This window comes from Lepidothrix coronata, unplaced genomic scaffold, assembly GCF_001604755.1.
Source record: "Lepidothrix coronata isolate B3197 unplaced genomic scaffold, Lepidothrix_coronata-1.0 Scaffold125, whole genome shotgun sequence".
NCBI classification, from domain to species: domain Eukaryota; kingdom Metazoa; phylum Chordata; class Aves; order Passeriformes; family Pipridae; genus Lepidothrix; species Lepidothrix coronata.
This window is the reverse complement of record NW_016690305.1, coordinates 1,448,296-1,468,462: the sequence shown is the minus strand read 5'-3', so window position 1 is coordinate 1,468,462 and position 20,167 is coordinate 1,448,296. Positions and strand designations below refer to the sequence as shown.

Sequence of the window (20,167 nt, the reverse complement as noted above, 5' to 3'; positions counted from 1 at the left end):
TGGAAAAATGCTGCACACCAGGCCCTCTGCTGAGCAGCCAGGTTGCAACTGAGTGCTCTTTGCTCTTAGTGTGCGTATCTCCTGGGTGCACCCAGACCTGGCAGGCTTCACCCCCCCAGGCCCTGTCACCCCCCTGGTCACAAAGGACTTGTGGCAGTGTGTGGCTTTGAGCTCAGAGCTCAAAGGGGCCCTGCTGGGTCTAGCCTGGGTGATGGTAACAGTGTGGGGCATCCCTCAGCATAGCTTTCCTCGGGAAGAGTTGTTTATTGGCATAAACCACTGCACATTCATGTGTTCAACCCCACTTCCACCCACTGCATTTGGGCCAGTTGCTCCCCACCTATTGCACTGGAGGAGACTGAGAGGAGGCGAGTGATCAGTGCAGGGGAGGAAGGAGACACACACAAGCTGTTTTGGTGCTGGCTTGCTCAGCTACATTTCATCACACAGTAAAACGAGACAACAAGAAGTTCCCCTCAGTTCACTGAGGCAGCCTGGCAGGGGCCAGGGGGCTCCAGCCCCTGCTTGTGGGCCGCAGGCCCGGCCCTGGACAACACTGGAGACCACTGAAACGGGGGCGTGCAGGGCTGGGGCTGAGGAGGTAACACTGGATGCCACTTGGTGCCTGAAAACGGCACAGCCTGTGTCCGGGGGCTGGAGTCCTGGAGTCACAACAGAGCAGGAGGGGCTGGAGCAGTTCCAGGGCTTGGCGGTGGGACAGGGCACAGCAGCCCCACTCCCTGGAGAAATCCACTGAGGACCTGCTGTCCTGGCACTGGGGAACTAGTGAAACAGCTGCTTCTCATTGATGGGTAATCCAGCTTTTGTGTCCTGTGAAAAACACCCCAGGTGGGCATGTTGGGCTGTAGTGCCTAGGCTGGCCTGGCTGCTGGGCTGCAAAGCTGGAGGATCCGCACTGTGGTGACTTCTCAGGTAATTTTAACAGATTCCTCAAGCTGGAAGTCCCTGGGGGTTTGCACTAGTAAATTTGTGGCTGCTGCAAGGTCTAGACCCTGAGCTGGAGGTTTGGTTGTCTCAGAAAGCCGACTGTGGGGTGCTGATGGGGAGCCTGGCTTGGGGTATCCCCATTCAATCAGCCCCCTGTTCCAGACTAGAGGCTGCAGGTCCTTCCTGGCCCCAGCTCTGGGCTGGGCACTGGATGGTGACCTGGAGCCTCTGGCTGGTGTGAGCTGCCCAGGGGCCCTCTGCCAGGGGTGCCACAGGTGGCTGGGGCAGCACAACCCTGCTGGCTGTGGTCACATGCTAAGGTGGTGGCACTGAGCTGGACCTGAGCAGCCAATGCCTTCTCTCCCTCTTCACTGCTGTGGCTCCCACCACTTCGGTCCTGGGACTGGCTCTGAGCTGGCTGTACCAGAGCTGTGGTGACAGCTGTAGAGGCAGCCCCAAGGACAGCCCTGGCCCCCCCTCAGCTGTGTCTGGCCTCGTGCTGCACACCCCATGTGTAATCTGGGCCCCATATGGTTCAAAGACCAGCTCAGGATCCTCCCTTCAGCAGCTTCCCAGTGTCCTGTTTCCTCCTCATGCTGCTGTTGAAACGGTGGTGCCTCTCCCCTCCGTGCAGGTGGCTGGTGTGTGGTTCCATGGGCAGGCAGCTGCTCTCCATCCCCTCCCCAAGCACAACTGTGGCACCACCAGAGCATCCACCAGCACAGGCCGCAGTGCCTGGAAGACAGTCCTTTGCAGAGTTCCAGAACAGTCCCAAATACTTGATTTTCCTGGTGGATGCTGGCCACAGCTCAGGACCAGCCTGCAGCTCCAAGGCCCCTCGACTGCAGCCGTGTATGGGAGCTGAACAGCAGGCAGGGGCTGTGGGTCTGTCCTGTGCCCCAGCTCCTCTCAGTGCTGTGCCCTGGGCTTCATGCGGTGCTCAGTGCCACAGCTGGCAGGAGGGATGGCTGTGCTGGGGCAGGGTTTGGGTGTGTACGTGGAGGGCAGCCTGTACAGTGGGGCTGGGGGTTACAAGCATGCAGGCAGCGATGGCTGGGCCTCCCACAGCTCATGGGACAGCAGCTCCCAGGTCAGGGCACTCCCTGCTGCGGGGCAGCCCAGCATGCTGTGCTCCCCTGGGCTGTGGTGCTGTGCAGGGAGGTGCTGGCACGGCCACCCTGCGCTGGCCTTGCAGGGAGCAGCAAAGACCACGAGTGCCAGGTCACTGGGAAAGGCCACGGTGGCGGGGCTTCTGCGGTGACCCTGCAGAGGGAGGCGGGCTGGGCAACAGGGGCTGAGCCTCGGGGCAGGGCCCAGGCAGTGCTTCCAGGCCATCGGGCAGGTAGAGATGTAGGTTGGGGCTGGCGAGGCTGGGCTGCTGGTGGAGCAGGGCTGGGTGTGGAAGCAGATTGAGGGTCTGCCTGTAGGAATAGGCCCAACAGCTTCTCAGTAGGAGGGGAAGTGGAGGTCCTGGAGCTTGTCCCAGCTTGTTGCCAACGGGCTCTGAGAGGCAGCGAGACAGCTCCTTGGCTGCAGTTCCTACCCCTGAGGGAGGCTGTGTCCAGAGCACCCCAGACTCGGAAGGGAGCAATGAGCTATGAGTGCTCACACTGGGCGATGTTAATTGCTCAGTGATGTTGGTGGCCACGGGCCTTTCCCAAATGGTCTGAGCCAGCCCCAGCCAGCACATGTGCAACAAATGGGGCTTAGCTGGCCTTCGGGCAGTGTCCATGGGGCTCATGCTCTTTGGGACTTTACAGAACACCTGGAAAAGGGTTATTTTACAGTTTAGAGCACTGATCTCTAGGGAAGGATCAGTGCTGGGGGGGCCCAGGAACGACAGTCAGGTTGTTCACGGGTGTTTGTGCCTTGTCCGGTGCAGCAGGTCCTCCACCATGTCCCACAGCTGCCACCTCTTCCCAGCTGGCAGCCTCTGTCTCCTGCCCCTCTCCCGGAGGCACTCCAGATGCTTGGGAATGCTGCCGGTCACTGGCGATTTCTGCTGCCCAGTTTCCTTCTCTGACTGTCATCTGACTTGTGCACCCGGAAACACTCCTTCAGGTTCTGGGCTCGGATTTTGGGGTTCAGGATCTCTTCCCCAATAGAACTGGGGAACCAGCCCCTCTCCTGGTCGTGAAGACGCTCCCCAAATATCCAGCCTGAGCAGAGACAGAGACAGGTATAAGCATGGAAGGCCTTTGTTCCTGCACTGGGACAGTTGTGCTGCAAAGAGCCTACGGAGCTGACAGAGCTTTCTGGAAGTTGCTCAGAGGCCTGTGCTGGAGCAGACTCAGTCTGTCCATCCAGCAGGGATGTGCCTGAGCAGCACTGTGTGTGGACAACTGGCTTGAGGGATGGCAGCAGAAAGCAGGCACTGCTGCCACTGAGTGTCCTCTGCTGCCCCTGAAGCCACAGGAGTGGTTCTCAGCAGAGACCCAACGTGACAGACCACCAGGGTGTTCCAGAGAGCAGGACTGGGTGGCTGTGAAGCATCATGAAGGTAAGAACAGCTCTGGGATACATCTGGGGTGGCTGTGGCAGCCCTACCATGGCCCACAGCTGGTACCAGGGTGGCTGTGCCAGTATTGCCACAGCTTAGGGCAAGCCTAGATTGTCTGAGTGTTAGGCAGTAACTCCCTTCTCCTGCTGTGACCTCTCTCAGCTGTGATGCCAATGCCAAGGTCTCTCTGGCTGGAGAGACTCACAGCTGCCTGCCCAGAGCAAAGCCCAGCCCTCTGCAGGGACTCCCAGCTCATCCCCACCCTGTCCCCCGTACCATCGTCTGTCTTGTCCAGGATGTTGAGGACATCAGCCAGTTCCAGGGACAGCTCATCGGGCTGCTGGGCCACATATGGGTGGACACACTGGATCTGTGGGCAGTCTGCCAGGGAACAGGGCACAGTGAGGGATGACTGGGGTGAAGCCCATGGTAGGACAGCACAGCTCGGGGGATGCAGCACCGCCAGCTCTGTGCATGGTCCCTCTGACCTGGTAAGGAACCCGGGGGAGGCCAGAGGGTGCCCCAGCAACAGGGACCAGTGGAGCAGCTCTGTGGGAAGGGAGCTGGGTGCCCATCACCACCACAGTCATGAGCAGCCTGGGTGGGAGGGAGAGTGCTGGTGCAGCCCAGCCTGGGTTGGAGGGGGGCAAGGTTAGGGCCAGGCCTAGAGACAAGCAGGTATTGATGGTGGAAACACAAGGGGAGCCCAGGGAGAGGGTTCAACTTTGGCAGAGGCCTCAGGTATGTTGCTGGACTGAGATCAGGCAGAATAAGGCACCCTGGGGTAGGGGCGAAGAGCTCCTGGCTCCCGTGCCGTGTCTCTTACCAACAAGTCTGGATGTAAATGAAACAAACTTGGTTCTCCGGTTTGGGGCCAGTGAAATCATCCAGCGTTTCATTTCACTCCTGGATAGGGCAGACAAACCAAGGCTGTGAGCATGCAACAGTCGTAGGGCCTCCAGCTCTTCTGCCCAGCCAGCCCTGGGCTCTGAATTCCTCCTCCCAGCCTTTTCCTGCCTGCCCCTCAGGGGTCCTGGACTCAGCAGTGATGCTGAGCCCCACTCTTGCACACCCTGGTTGGGATGTCACACATGGCACAGCGCTCTGGGCCCCGCTGCACAGCCCTGGCTGTCCCCACAGGCAGCAGTGTCCCCCTCTGGGGAGCAGCACTGCTCCTGGGAGCCAGCACAGTGGGGTGGGGGCTTGGGTTCTCTGAGATCTAACAAGCAAAGGCAGCTCTGGCTGGGCTGGTCAATAGGGGCAGTTTTTCCTGGAGATAAGCAGGACAGGAACCATTTATTCCCACAGCTGCTGTGCAGGAACATTTAAAGGGCAGAGCTGATTAATTCCCTTGCAGACAAACGCTGCAGCACACCAAGGGTACCGCTCACTCTGCAGGGGATGAGACAGACCCATGTGAATGCACCACCAGACCCAGCACCCTGCAAAACCTTGGTCTGCAGGAGGGTAAGATCTCACAGGTGCTACAGAAACCCCTCGAGGCTTCCCTCAGCCCCGCTTGGAAATGGGGCAGTTTGTTTTCACAGGCTCCAACTCCTGCCTGGAGGCCCAGCTGTGCTCCTGGCTCCAAGGGAACCAGAACTTTCTACCTCCTTAGGTGGTTTTAAAGCCTGAATTTGACACACATCTAAAGCCACTGGAGTGTCTCCTGGGAGGAGAGGGGCCTGAAAGGGAAGCACAAAGGACAAGTGCTGGCAGGCTGATCTGTGGGGCCGGGAATACCTCGTGTTTCAGGGCCAAAGCACAATGCCAAGGACCAGTGGAAACACCTTCCTGGTGTGATGAAGACATGCAGGATGAGGGCCTTGTGCATGGAGGAGCTGCCATGTAGAGACCAACCCAGGGGCTTGCCATGTCTGTCTACAGGCTGGCCTTGCACACAGCTCTTAGGATCCTGTCTGCAGCACCCTGCTCCTGTCATCCTGCGAGGAGCCCACCTGTGTTCCAGTCCTATCCCTGCAACCAGCTGTGTCCAAATAAGCTGCCAGCTCCTGGCAGTGCCCACCCAGGGTGTTAGCTGTGAGCTGCCACTGAGCAAGTCACCATTGCCATACAGGTTCAGAGCTGCAAGAGCTGTGGAACAGATGCAGAAGGTCTCTGTTTGGCACCCACTTATCCCTTCTAATTCTTTAGTCTTCCAGTCTGTGCCTGGTACTGCCCCCATCATCCCAGCAGCTTTGGAACAGCAGCCTTCAGCAGTTGCTATATAACACTTCAGTGCTCAAGATCTGTTGGCAAGCCATGTTCTGGATCATATACTTGCTGTGGCCACCTAAAAGATGGAACAGGATGCAGAGCACAGACCTGTGACTGCCTCCCCTGGCCTGGTTTATCAGTCTCTGCACAGCCAAGCCTCACAGACGTCAGACGTGCGCTTGCCCTGCATAATGTGACTGACATCTCTATTTTCAGTGCAGCAGAGCTGCAGCCACGTGTCTGGGGAGAAGGGGCAGCCGCTCACTGTGCTGGGGGCTCGTCCTCCTGACACTGGTGCCACGCTGTGCTCAGGGGGTCAGGTGCAGCCCTGGGGCTGGTGCTCACCTGGGGAGGTGGATGATGAACACCAGCCTACTGACAGCAGGTAATATCCAGCTGGGGCTGTGCATCGTCTCTAGGAGCTGTTTAGCTGGTGGCACAGATGCTGTGCCTAGAAAACATGGGCCTGGTAACGCTCAGGCCAGTGAGAAAGCTGTGCCCTGTGCTCCAAACCAATCGGCTCTGTGCTAGTGCAGCTGAATCATTTGCCCAGTCTGAGCTTGCTGGAGCCTGAAGTGAAAAATCAGTGAGCCAAAAAACCTGTATCCAGGGAGACAAGGAGGCCCCCAGCAGCAGAAGGGCTGCACAAGACTGGCACTGGCTGTGGAGACATGGAAGAAGCAGCCAGCAGAGCTGTTGGAGTGTGCCAGTGCACTTCCTTCTTGGTTTTACTTTCTGAATATGCTGCAGGCTGTAAAGCAGCTGGGCCCCTGTGCCTGGGCTGAATTCTGACCTCTTTGTCCCAGAACAGAAAGTGCCTGTCCATCCTCCACCCCAGATGCCACAAATACACTGTACAGGAGAGAAACCTGCCTCATTCACCAGTGCCTTTCAGTAGGAGGGGGCAAAGGCAGCCTTGGGAGAGTGATGCTGGGCAGAGAGGGTGGTAGGGCCAGCCCAGCTGCAGCAGTGAGATCCCTCCCTGCGGGCCCCTGGAAAGCCCAGAGAGCTGGTCCCCGTGCAGGCAGGGTGTGAGGGGAGAGCACTGCTGAGTGCTGGCAGGGTGCCTGGTACTCACTGGGACGATGCCTTCAGCATGTAACTGGCCTCCCGGTCATCTGCATTCTCCAGCAGCCTCAAGATGAAGACGTTGGCCAAACTCTGCCCCTGATCTTCCAACTCCTCTACCCGAAGAAGCCCTCGGGGAGCAGAGTCAAACACCTGGTACTTGTCCCTGGGAAAGGTTAGAGAGGAGATTAGGAAAAAATGCAGTTATTCCAGGAGACTTTGGCTTCAGCCACCCAGAACTGCACTGAGGACACAGACCAGGAACCTCTGCATGGCAGGAGGAAAAAAAGATGTCCTGCTGTGGGAAGGGATGAGCAGTTGGCTACGAAAACCCACCGCAAAGCAAGAAACCCTTTCCTTGCTCTGCCCCAGGCATCCTGCATGGCCTGGAACAAGTTGCTTGCTCTGAGCTCCCCATGCACAAAAAACAGATGGTACTCCCTCAAAGGGGACTGTGACGCTTAATTCATTCCTATTCATAAAATGCCCTCTGTGTTTTCTGGATACCAGTTGCCACAGAAGCAAAACATTTCCCCGCACACAGACACTGCGGCGACACGTTCGTTAGGAACGCTGGACGGGCGAGATGCTCCCCACCAGTGGGTCTAGTTCAGCCCACAAAGAGTGTGCTGTTCTCTGCTGCTGTGTTTAACCAGTGTCCGCTTGCACAGGAGTCAGTCCTCAGCATGAGAACATCCTCCTCCTCCTCCTGAGGCGGGTTACACCCTGTCAAATATAACTGCTGGCCTCAGGCCTACATTTATACCCCTCCCTGCTACTCAGACTTTCTAGTCTGCTTTTTTAGAGGCTTAATTGACTAAATCTGAGCTGTTCCTCAGGCAGTGATGAGTCAAAAATCACTTCTTGACAGGAAGGCAGGCCTCCTGGGTCAGCCCACCAGCCAATGCAACTCATTGCCACCCTGCAGAAACTGCTGGATACAGGCTCACTTACCCTGCTGGAAAACCTGGCCTGGGATCTGTTTAACTCCTGTTTGCCATAAAGTTTCAGCCAGAGAGAGCCGTGCCACCCATGAAGAGTCAGCTGTGCTCAAAGGCAAGGTGACTGCTGGAGGGAGGTGTGCAGGTCAGGCCAGGATGCCCTCCCTGTGCCTGGGGGACAGGATGGGATCACAGCTTGGATAAACCCGGGGGCAAACAGGACTAATGAAGTGTCCTGTGTACTACCCAAATTTTGCACTCACCCAGGAATTTGCCGGCAAATCACCAGCAGATCATTGAACAAAAACAGGTAGATTTCTCTGAAGAGTTTCTTGGTGCGAAGTGTTCGTGATGTCTTTGGACCATTCATTTGCTGCAGTTCCCCCTGCTTCAGCAGCCAGCGGGAGTGGGAGATGATGGGCACAGACTAGAAGGGAGGAAAAGATGGCAAAGTTCAGGAGAGGAGCAAAACCCCTTGGATTCAAGTGGTCAGGATGTTGGAAGTAACAAGATGTGCAAAAGGAGGGGTGGTGAGCTCCCGTCAGCACAACCTGCACTGCAGAGGCTGCAGCAGAGCTGCAAGGAGAGGGCAGTGCCCTCTGCCATCCACAGCCCAGCCCAGCAGTGTGACAGCACTCAGACAGGGGCACAGCAGGGGCCTGAGAATGGACAGACACCTAAGGATGGCAATGCTGGATTGAAACAACAGCCCAAGCCCTGAGCTCTCTCTGGGAGAGCCCACGTCTCATCAGCTGGGCTGAGCTTTTCTGGCCAGGGAGAAACATCTATTTGGCCTTTTGGCTATAAAAAACCCCAGATTAAATGGGTTTTAACTGGTTGTGTCTGTCCTAGCCAGGAGGAGATACTGTCCACGAGCCACCACAGCACTTCTGCTAGAGTTTTAACACACACCACGTTAAAAACAAGAAGCCCAGAACAAAATACGTCTTATACTAGAAGAACACTACACTTCCAATTGACCAAAATATTGGAAAATATCTGTATAATTGCTACCCTTTCTACCTTCACTCCCTTCCAGTGTTTGCCACATGCACGGTGGCACAGTCCTCACACTCTTCTCCCTGTGCCAGTGCCCAAGGCAGACCTGCTCCAGGGATGAACCAGCTCCTGCCTGTCATTACAACCCAAGCTTTACCAGAAGTGGAGGCAGCTTTGTAGCTACCCCAATGTGCTGCTGTCCTGTGGGTTGTGGTCTAGCCCCGACACACTGGTGAAGTGCTCTGGAAAAATCAATTTTTTTTGTTTTGGTTGTTCAGGTACCTATAAAAAGGTTGCTGGGAAGCTAAATGTGATCCTGAAAGTTCATGAAGCAGACAGACCTGAGAAGCATCTCCATGGCACTCATGAAAAGGATTGACAACTTTATACTCAGCGCTGGAGTTTCATGGTATATATTAAATGAAATCTGGTCAGACACTCCTAAATATTGATTTAGTCATTCCCTTAGTGGAGCCAAAATAGATCAGCACCAGGTAATTAGAGACTGTACATAATGCATAAATGCAGTGACGAATTAAAATGCCATGACAATCTTCATCTGGGAATTTTTCAGCTTTCAAGTGTTTCGCTTTGTAGCTTTCATCTACCTTTAACATCATTACCAGCCTGTGCTTATACCTTGATCTTGAATTCCAGCTTCTTCTGGATGCTGATCATCTGCTCTGTTCGGCTCATCTTCCGGACACCTTCATTACAGGCTTTCACCACCTGGGAAAAGAGAGCAGAGAGGTTTGCCTCCACTGGCCTGAAGTGCTGGACAGCATGGAAGGGCCTGACCATCAGGGAAGTGCCCTGCTGTAACAGGAATTGTCCAAGCCAAGCTCCTCTATCAACATTGTGTTTGCACGAAAAAGAGAAGGGGAAAAAACCTCAGAACCCAAATGACCAAAAGCCCCCAAACACCCAGAAGATGTTGCAGGTGGAACTGGCTATCACAGGATACATTAGGTGGCTCCAATCGGTTACTGAACCAGACAGTGTAAAACAATGTTCCTGTTGCACAGCAAAAGGAACAGTTCATTTTCCGGATCCTGACACATCATGTATCTCATCTCCCCTGCTCCCAACACTTGAAATGAGGAACATGTGCAGTGTCATCTTCAAGAAGAGAAGGAAGCCAAACATCTTCATTTCAAAAATGCAAATGCTGTGGTTCTGCCAAGCAGCATCAGATGCCAAGGCTATGAAATGTCCCAGGGAAAGAGATGTTGTTCATCATACAGAGCCCAGCTGTGTTCTGAGTGCAAACTTTTAACTGCAAACCCACAGCCAACTGCAGGCACTACCCTGTTACAGGGACCTTAACCTAGATGCCACTGTCTGTTTCATAAGGAGCAACTCTCTGGAGAACTGGCTTGGCAGAAAAATTACACTGGAGAACAAGCTCCACTTTGTGCTCTGTTTCTGCAACTCAAAATCCACCCCAGTATCAGCAACTGAAACAGTGACCACCTCTTGTCTCTCAAACAGGATCCCTACAGAGAAAATAAGCGCTGGATGACCTCTGTTGTGATGCCTGTACCTAGCTGGATATGAGGTATCTAAGCTTAAACACTTACAGATCAGTGTTTAACCATGCAAAGGAGTTAGCAAACTGATCATGTGAGTCACTGATAACTGAATATAAAGCCAGCATTTTTCCATCAGCAGCTGTAGTCACCTGCATGCCACAGGAACAGGCCTTCCTCAGGCTGCTGACCAGTGGGAAAAGAATTGGCTATCAGGTACATCCAGAGGGATTCTGCAAACACTGACGTAGCACAGAACATCCTTCACTGAAAGCTCCATCTTCATCCCGAGCAATCTCCAAGCATACACTTCCTACACTAGCTGAGGGCAAATCCAAGAGCCAGCTCTGTCCCAGTGTTTCAGTCAGAAGCTGCAAGCCCGTGCTCAGGGTAATGTTCTAGCAGAGTTTTCAACTTCAAATGCTTATGTTGAACTGCAGGAGTCAGGAGATGTTCCAAGCACTCTGTCCCAGCACATGTAGCTGCCAGCTACGTCCAGACCATTCATACATGAAATCAGCCTGTCTGACCATGTCAGGAAGAGCCCAGATAGAAAACATCCCACTGCCTTCCCGGTGTTTTGTACACAGAAGTAACTAGCACAACTGAACACCACATCTACCTCCCAGACTCAGGGAAGAGGGCTAAAGGCAGGCTTGGGGACTTCATTAGGAAACTGTTATTCTAGGTCAGAGGAAGAAGTGTGTTGTGTTGGAGGAAACCTGACACAGTTGTGCTCTGCTGCCTGCTGCCACTAATTACACCTCTCAATGGGATCCATCACCTTCAGGTATCTGCAAAAACGGCTTGTGTTCTTGTGTTCTTGGAGACCCCAAGGAAAAACATTCCCTCTACCCTTTCCTATGGCAGAAGCACACGCATCTGCTGTTAGCAAGGGATTCCTTGTCACTGACATTAAAGTGCTGCTAGCTTAGTCCATCTTTCAGACTTAAGAAAAAAATATTAGTCTTGAAATGCAGTGACAGGATTCAAAGAGACAGCTCCAGGATGAAATGTAGTCCGTAGGTCATTTTTTGAGGGGTGTGTGTGCATGAAATGAGCATCATGGTTTAATCTTAATGGTCTTCAGTTAACCTATTCAGACTTACTGTTTCCAATTCTTTATGTGCATCCAGGGCTGTAGATTCCCTGTCAGATTTCTCTTCCACTTTCTTCAAAATGTTCTGCAGGGGAGGAAAGGCTGTGTTAATGGTGATAACAACCTGAGAGCACAGAAAGGTCTTCACTAGCCTATGAGCTACTGCTGGCCATCAGACTAATTACAGGAGAGGTGACAGAGTACAGTGACTCTCACCTCTTGGTTCCTATTTCTCATTAAAACCTGTTCCCATATGACCTTATATCTAAGGGAAATATAACAGGCAGACTCTTATTTTATACATAAATTAATAAATAAATATAGCTAGAGCTGGCACTGACAGATAATGTTACTGGTACTGCCACTGGGATAAGACCATTTGGGACTGAGCTGTTTCCTCATCCCTACAAGCATCTTCTCCAGCAGTGTTTGACAAGCTGGCAAAGCACAGGAGGAAAATGGCTGACAGTCTGGTCCAAGCCATCATATGATGTAGCATCCCCATGTCCACCAGCTCTTCTGCATCTGTGTGTCACCATCCTAACCATCAGGCAGCTGGGTTAATGGACTGCTGCTGCCCTTTCTAGCAGCTCAACGAAGTCCCTTCCCAACTCTTTCACTCAGTAAAAGCTATCTGGCAAATCCAACACTAACTTGGGGATGGTCTCTGCAAGACTGAAATCTTTTTTCTGTATTCATGGAGAATGTCTAACTCTGTGGAAAGGCTTCCCCCAGCTCTAGGGTTGATCATGGCTGTATCTAAGCCCCATTCACAGCTGCTGGAAAATAAAATTACAGGAGTGATCCAGAAGACCTTTGTGACAGAGATAAGAGCAAAACTCTACCTGCACCAGCAGCTTGAGCCGAGTGATTCTTTGAAATGGTAGAATCAGGAAGGAAGAAAAGGACAGGCCTTTGCACTTGGGATCCAGCTCCAGCTGTGAGATCACTTCCCGGAAAGCTGGTTTGTCCTGGCTGAGAGGAGAGACAGAGAAGGTGAGGACTTTGAGTGCTACCCTGCCTGGGACTCTCCTATATGGCTGGTGACCCAAAAGCAGCTTGGTCTCAAGAGACAGCATCTGCCACAGAAGATAAGAGAGGAGGAGGGGACTGAATGCCTCTAGGTGTATTTTAGTTTGAATCTAAAACTATTTATAGTGTTGGGGGAGGGAAAAAATAGATTTCTAATGTACAAGCCATGGTAGCGTTCACATATGTTCATCTCCAGCTCAGCAGCATACACTGTGTGCGTAGGTGTGTGTGAATGGGGTGTGTGTCCAAGTACATGAGTCAGAACCATAATTATATATTTTTACACAGTTGGAACTCTGTGACAAGGTGAAATTCACACAGTCATAAGAACAAGACAAGCCACAGAACAGCTCAAGCTTGGATATTCCTTGCTGCTTAGCTGGAGGATGGCAATCATTATCTGGCCTGAGAAGGGCAGGGGCCATGCCCAAGCCTTCCCTGATGGTGTTCCCAGGAGATGAGGACATGGGTGGGCCATGGACACAGCTGCATGGAGCAGTCTCAGAAGGCCCAGCTGCCACAGTCAAAGCCAAAGCTTCCTGGCAGCCACAGGGCCCCGGGGAAGGCCGGCACTGCTGGAACCCTGGCCAGCAGGAACAGCGTGGAGCCAAGGAGGCTGCTAACGGTGCTAAACCTGTCTGTACTGTGTGTTCCTCACAACGTCCAAGAGAAGCCACTGGCAGTGCTCCCTGCTGCAGCAGGTACTCTGTGATGGTGTGACTCACCTGCCCAGTGGGGGGAACTGTGACACACCTCAGGCTTCGAGTTCAGCCCAGTGCTGCAAAATTCTTGTGCTAGCTGGGAGCCTGGGCTTCGAAGGGAGTCTGCTCTTTTCAATTTGCTTCAGGTATTCTCACAGACAAAAAATGCTGCCCTCGGAATTCATACTGAGGAATACCTCCATCTCCAACAGGTCCTTTTTAAGCTCAAATAATCCAGCCTATTGCTGCTTTGCTTCTGAGCACTTAGTTAATGACTGTAAGCAAACTGTTTCTATTCTGCAGTTGCACTGCTCACCTCTGACTGAAGGAACCCTGTCGTACCCTCCTTTTGGAGAGAACAGCTGGCCAAGCTCAGCAGAAGCCCCTTAAAAGTAGGTTTTTTCCTCAAAAGCTGGAGAGTGAGAAAGGAAAGGACTTGGGATTGTTACACTCGCCTGAACCAGCTGCTGCTACAGGAGAAAATACACTGCACCATGGGCAATGGGCTGTCCTGAAAGAATCCAGGACACTGTAACTAAAGAAAAATTAAATCTCCTGCTCAAAGACAAGCTTGTAGGGCACTCATTGTTTTGAGCTGGTATCAGAGAATTCCTACTGGACCAAAAGACTTGCTAAACTTGAAAAATACTACAAAAATATCTTGGATTATACCCTCAGGCCTAAGTCTGTGTGTGTAACACCAGAATGTGAAGCAAAGAGCGTTTCCTTTTTTTTTTTCTTTCCTTTTAAGAAAATTCTGTTGTTCTGAAAAAGAGTTAATTGGGAAGGTCAAATGTCTTGCTGAAAAGCTTGGGAAAAGCAGTGGCTGTTTGTGTCATCAGAGATCTATATTATATTCATGGCCTTTTATCTCTTGCAGTTTAAAAATACGTGCATTTCACAACCACGTGGCCCTGTGTGCACCACAACTATTTCCCACAGTTGGGAACTGCTGGTTCTGAATTTACTTGCCATGTTACCTGCATACTATATAACCCCATCTTTACTATAAAGCCTTTAATTGTGGGGGTTTTTTTATGGCTGTAGTGAGAAATCGGTGAAGTGGGAAATCCTGTTTCCGCGCTATCCAGCCCTTTCTCATACATATCAAAATTACAGCTAAATCCGTGGCCTGTACCATTTTGCAAAGTAATTTAGCAACAAGGACTAGAACTCACAGAAGCTGCTTGTAAGATCTCTCCTGGTAGGTCTGGTTGGACACGTAGGTGATGTACACGGAGAAGTGATTGACCGTGTGCTGGTAGACAATGTCGCACACGTCCGAGATCACGATGTTCTCCTCCACCCGCTGCTCCAGGTCCAACAGGAAGCTAGATGAGAAAGCCAGCACCCATATTTAATTGTGGCCTGTCTGTGCCAGGCAATCCCCAGGAGCAGTCAGCTCCTCCATCCCTGTACAGCTGAGGTTAGCTAAAGCCATTGCCTGCACTGCCATCCAGCAGCTGCCTTACCGCTCGCTGACAGCCATCACGTCCAGGACATTGGAGAAAAGGATGTGCGCCTCAGACGGGTGTAAGATCTTCTTCAGGCGTTCATTCTCCATGAAGTGAGACACCAGCAGATTCAGACTCTTGTAATACGAGGCTTCAGAGGTAACCAGCTCAAACATGGCCTGGGGGAGAATCCCAAAGAAGGCAATCAGCAGGTGCCTTCTGCTTCTACAGAGAGGCACCCCGGCGTTACTGAGAACGTCTGTGCTGCACAGCCATGGGCCTTGCACCCACCCTCCAGCCCAGAGGACAGGGAGAGGGAAGCCTGCAACGCATTTGCCACATGTTACAGGGGATAGTGACTTGAACAGGGAAGGTTTCCTCCCTCAACCATCTGCCCTGACCCAAAGGAAATAGAGCTGTTACTGTCCAAGCGAGGCTCCCTGGTCAGCCCTGGCCATACACTTTTCTGGCCCAATCCACAGCGGACCAGGACGAGACACAGTAGTCCCTAACTAATACCATCAATCATAAATTAACTCCAAACTTCAGCCTTTGCTTATCCTATTAGAAGAGAAAACTCTGGAGCAAAGCCTCAGGCCAAGGACGTGGTCTGTGGAAGCAGAAAGACAAATTGGTGGTTTAGTTCAGAGATAAAGATCAATTTAATGAGATGAAGATATATAGTCTTCTGCCTACAGTAGGTGCCACAGAGACAGTCCACTATTGGCACACAGAACTTCCTTACTCTCTGAGGGAGTCTTTGTTGCCTTTGTTCAGAATGAGATACAAAAGGAGAGTATTTACTCAACTACCATTAGTTGAAGTAAGATTAACTGGAGATTCTCACGAGAACTTCAACACAGTGAAAAATTGTTAGATCCTTCAGACATCTCTTGATGAAGGTGCATCTTGGGCCCCTTGTCCTGGGGCTGGCCCATGCAGCCACTACTGAGAGAGGAACCTTTTACAGGTCAGTGAAAGTCTTTGTTTCCTTGGATCAAAAGCTACTTGGATGCTCCCCTCCTGCCCAGGGCAGGGCAGTGGCAGGGCCCTGAGCTCTCCCAGCAGCTGCAGGGCCCAGCTACAGCCAAGGACATCCAGTGGAGCTACAGGTACAGGCAGGACTTTTTGTGCTGTGCATATATTAAGATATCTTCTGAATTAGCTGGGGGTCTGTGTTGTGGTTTGCTTGTTGTTTGTTTGTTTGTTTGCTCTTTTTAAAGAAATGATTTGATATTCTCCACTGCTCAGTTTCTGGCCTTTTCCTGGAAATATCACTGTGCACCACAGAAGAACCCAAGGCAGAGACCTGGGCTGTGTCCCTGACACTGTGCTGCAGTCCAAGATCTGGAGGACAGGCACAGCATTGTTGTTACTCAATCCAGAGCTGCTAAAATAGCAGTTTAAGTGATGTTTCAGGTATTTGCAGGGTTGGTAGCCCAGGAAGTATTCCCAGTGGGCAGTAAATTCAAACATGGTCCTTTCCTGCACCAGAGAGGGAAGCTCAGCTCCCCAAAGGAAGATGGATAGAGATGACTCTATCACTCAGTGACTGCATCAGAGTGTTTAAGGAATAAGATGGTGCTGGATTTTTTTTCAAGGCCAGTTTCCTCATGAGAAAAGTGGAGGAGTATCAGCTCAGCCTCTCCAACAGCTTTACCCAGGCACCTGGTGAACCTGGGAGAGAACCTCTCTCTTTCTGCATGACCGGCTCAGTCCTAAATGCAACTTTTACAGCTTTAACTGTATCTTTTTATTTGAAAAATGAGAGCAGAAGTGGAAATACACAAAGATACAACAAAGAATAAGACTGGACATGTTGGGACAGCCAACTATCCCTTCCAGATATCCTGGAGATTGACACCTCCTATCATTTTTTCTGCCAAATTTGATTGCAGGATGGCTGTGAGAGCCAAGATCAAGACTTGCCACTCTACCACAGCCTTTAAACCTTCAGCCAATTTGCTTCCTCTAGGAGGTTGCTTCCTGGTCTGTAGAAGACCCTCTGCCTATGTTTGGAGAAATCAATTTGTGTGTGTTTGCTGTTCACCACAGTGGAGGGTGCATGGGCAGGTGCAGAGTGCTGGCCATTCGAAAGAAATAATGAAATCCATAGGGAAAATATCCGTGCACAGGGTTCTGACTTAAAGGAGATGCTGAAAGTAAAGAACATCTTCACTGGTCGGGACAAGCTTCTGGAAGTGTTCATAGCATGTGCAAGGTGCCAGATACCTAAATTACACTGGAGATCCAGCTAGTCCTCTGCAGACCAAAAGTACCTGCTCCAAGCAGCCCAGCCAGTTGTTTCCGCTTTGGAGGGGAAAAACAAGCTGCAAACCTCCTAAACTGGCACCAAACATCCACCTGCAACGTGATGATGTGATCCCTGTGGACTAACTGAGCTCTGCCAGCTCTAAGCAGTCATTAGAAAAAAGAGCATCAACTTCTGGTCTCAGAAGTGCAAAAATATTAGGAAAAAATCTGAACTAAATGTCAGTTGACATATTGCTGCCTCCTGAGCCTGAAACTCTGTCTTGGAAATATGACCACACCATCAGTCCCCCGGGTCATTAACTTCATGAAATCTCATAAGCACGTAAAAGCTATGCTATCATTTTCATTGCTTATGTTTCGGCAGGGACGCCGAGAAAGGAAAAGAGATGTGAAGCCTAAGGAAGAAGGAAATGCAGAAGACCAAAAAGGAAAAGAAATAAGAGTCATCAAGGACAAGATTAATCCTACAGGCTCAATTCCCACTGAGGCAATATGGTGTTTTATTGCACAGACTGGAAATACCCGTTCCTGATGGCCCTGCTCTTCACATAACCCACCAGGTAAGAAGGGGGAGTCCTGGTCTAGCCTAGGAGGGACATTGCTCTGACCCCTTGCCACGGCATTGGCTTTGATCAGCTCTCAGACCTGGTTGCCTTCACAGGGTCAGTGCAGTAAGTTCAGCACAAGAGCACCCTGAAGGTTTGAAATCCAAGATTTACCCAGTGAAGGAGACTAAATTAAGTATTTCCTGGACATTTTTGTGAAAACGGAACAAAAAAGAAAGACTGCCTGCTTGTCAAGTGTGCTCTTCTACACAGGCCATGCCACCAGTGCACACAACTTTTGCTCAAGCAAAGAATATTTCCAGAGCAGCAGCTCTCTCACCTAAATTCACACCATGGGTGCAGACTAGTCTGTCTCAGCCCTTCTTCTAACACCAAAGTGACCTGAATCCAAAAAATACCTGGCAAAAACTTCTATCAAAGCTCATACATCTCAGCAAAAATGGTTCAGTTCAAAGACTGAGAATAGTTTGCTAAACTATTTTCATTCCCAAATTGTTTTGGATGAGTTCCACTCAGCTCCAAACCTCCTTAAACACAGAAGATAAACAGGGTGTAGGAAAATCAGAGGCCTTTTCCAACCTAAACAGTTCTATAAGATAGAGTCCAACCATAACATAATACAGTTAGCAAGCAAGAAAGGTCAAAATGAAGAAACTATACAGTAAATAAAACAAGGACAGACTGAAAAGGAGAGAACTGAACTAGGAAGTAGGAATAAACCACAGAGCTGCTCCACAAAAAGGCCATACCAGTATTTTACTTAGGCTCATGCTGAAAGAATTTTCACTGACTAAATGTCATTTCTCTGGATCACTGTCTCTTCAGAGCCTAGTGCCTTGGGGACAGAGTTTGTTTTAATGCAAATCTCATGTAACACAGGGAGTGTGTTCTCTCAAGGCATTTCTTCCTCCTGCTACACACACGTGCCTGTCATTCCTTCCACTCTGTCTCCATGTCAGAACCCAGAGCATTTCTTTTGTTCTTCTTGCATCATCACATCTTCTAGGGAGTCAGAAGAAAGCCCTTGGTGACCCATGTTCTGCTGTGTTTGCTCAACACACATCTAGGTAATTAAAACTACCCTATCAATGACTTAGTCGCTTCTGACAATTATTCCGGCAGCACATAATTTTTGTATTTCCCTGACCTTTGTGGCCTGTACCATGTATTTTTCTGCATTTGCAGCTGCATTTTTCTGGGGTGCTCCCAGTTGTTGTTTCGTATCTTCCTAATCTCACTTGTGCTTCAGATGGAAAAGGCTGGCACGGCAGAGGCCATGGCTGTCTGAATTCTGAGTTCCCAGGGTTAATGGGCTGTGCTGCAACATTTTTTTTTCCTGAAATTGCTGAAATGTGGATGTGGATTTGGGGGCGGTTGGGTTTGGGCTTTTTTGGTTGTTTTTTTTTTCTTTTCTTCCTGAAACTCCATTTTCTGACTCATCTGTTCCGATGGGGACAATAACAAATTGCCTCCCATGACACTTTTCAAGCATTCATTGGTCTTCCAGTCAAGTTTCTTGTTTTGATGCTTGAAAAACACCTGTGTCTTTTTTTGCCTTGCATTGATAGGCTGCTCAGCAACTTTCCATCATTGCCCATAATGAAGACCAGATTCCTCTTCTTGTTCTTGTCTCTCTCACTTTGAAGATTACTGCAGATGTGTGACTTTTCCTGACTGTTTATGCCCTGCTCTGTCACATCTACGGTGATGTTCCCTTCCTCGGCTGTGAAGAGGGGTGTTAACTTCAACTTTCTTTCAATTTGTGTACCAGTACTGTTTCCTGTGGTCTCAATAATACTTTTGTTCTATCTCTCCTGGCTGAAGAGCTACAAGCTCTTCTAGGCCCTGTGTTTACTGCAGCTTTGAGGATAAAACAGGTCAGACAGGTACGATTTTGTCCTTAAGATGTTAACTCCATAATTTCTGCTGTCCTGTACTTCAGGAAAATGTCTCCAATTCTCCTTCGTGAAGCTGAACATTTTACATTCACCAAATCCCTCGTGTACAGCTCACACTCACAGTTCACATCCAGCTTGGTCAGGGTTCCAGCACTGCAGGAGCAAGCAGTGCTTGCTTATAGCAAGGCTGGATCCAACATCATCTCCTCGATTGCCTCAGTGATTCCTCCAGCCCTCCTTGTTTTCCATCCTTGACTCTCCTCACAAAGCAAATTCTCCACGTTGTCCGTTCAATGTTCAGCCAATTTCACAGCTTTCTGGCTTTGAGCAACATTATAATCTCTTACTGTGCTAATCCCAGAACAAACAGGAATACATTTCAGCTGTGATAAAGTAACGCTGGAGAAAGCACAGCACTTCTTTAAGGCAGCACTGTCCCATTCTCCATCTGCTTTATTTCTCTTCTTATTTAAGCAGAGAGGAGAAAATTGAGCACACTTAATGTAGGGATTTAGCAGCACAGAGATTTTTTTTTCCTGAAAACACCTACAGGTAATGAATGTAACTTAACAGAAATGGCAGGCTTTGAAATCTATAGTGCACACTTTTAAGCAAATATTTCTCTGTAAAAAACTCTTCATTTTGAAGCAAAAAAAGAAAAAGAAAAGCTTGTAATTTTTCAGATGCCAGATTGTGTTTGTAATGCTGGCACTTTGAAGTATCATGTTTTGCCAGGTAAACAGAACAAATCTGATATGGAAATAACCAGTGCAGAAGAAGAACATGGAAAAGCAACAAATCATTTCAGTCACCTTCAGCCCTAACCCTGACTCAGTAACAGCCTGTGCTTGCCAGCCCAAGGTACTGTGCATAAACATGGGTCCATTGCACTAAGGGTGTGAGTGGCACAGCCCTGCCCATCACAGCCCCCCGGGCACAGG

General features: G+C 50.4%; 1 protein-coding gene across 1 annotated transcript in view; it reads right to left on the bottom strand.

The window, feature by feature from the left end:
• Positions 1-249: 249 nt before the first annotated feature.
• Positions 250-20,167, bottom strand: part of NGEF (neuronal guanine nucleotide exchange factor) — a 50,888-nt gene continuing 30,970 nt past the window's right edge. Inside the window, exons 7-16 of the mRNA XM_017826216.1 lie at positions 14,507-14,667; positions 14,213-14,365; positions 12,147-12,276; positions 11,312-11,386; positions 9,313-9,402; positions 7,938-8,101; positions 6,744-6,899; positions 4,275-4,354; positions 3,725-3,829; positions 250-3,107 (exon numbers count right to left, since the gene is read on the bottom strand). Coding sequence (XP_017681705.1) covers positions 2,935-3,107; positions 3,725-3,829; positions 4,275-4,354; positions 6,744-6,899; positions 7,938-8,101; positions 9,313-9,402; positions 11,312-11,386; positions 12,147-12,276; positions 14,213-14,365; positions 14,507-14,667 — 1,287 coding nt within the window. The 3' untranslated portion in view covers positions 250-2,934. The remainder of the gene's footprint in view (positions 3,108-3,724; positions 3,830-4,274; positions 4,355-6,743; positions 6,900-7,937; positions 8,102-9,312; positions 9,403-11,311; positions 11,387-12,146; positions 12,277-14,212; positions 14,366-14,506; positions 14,668-20,167) is intronic.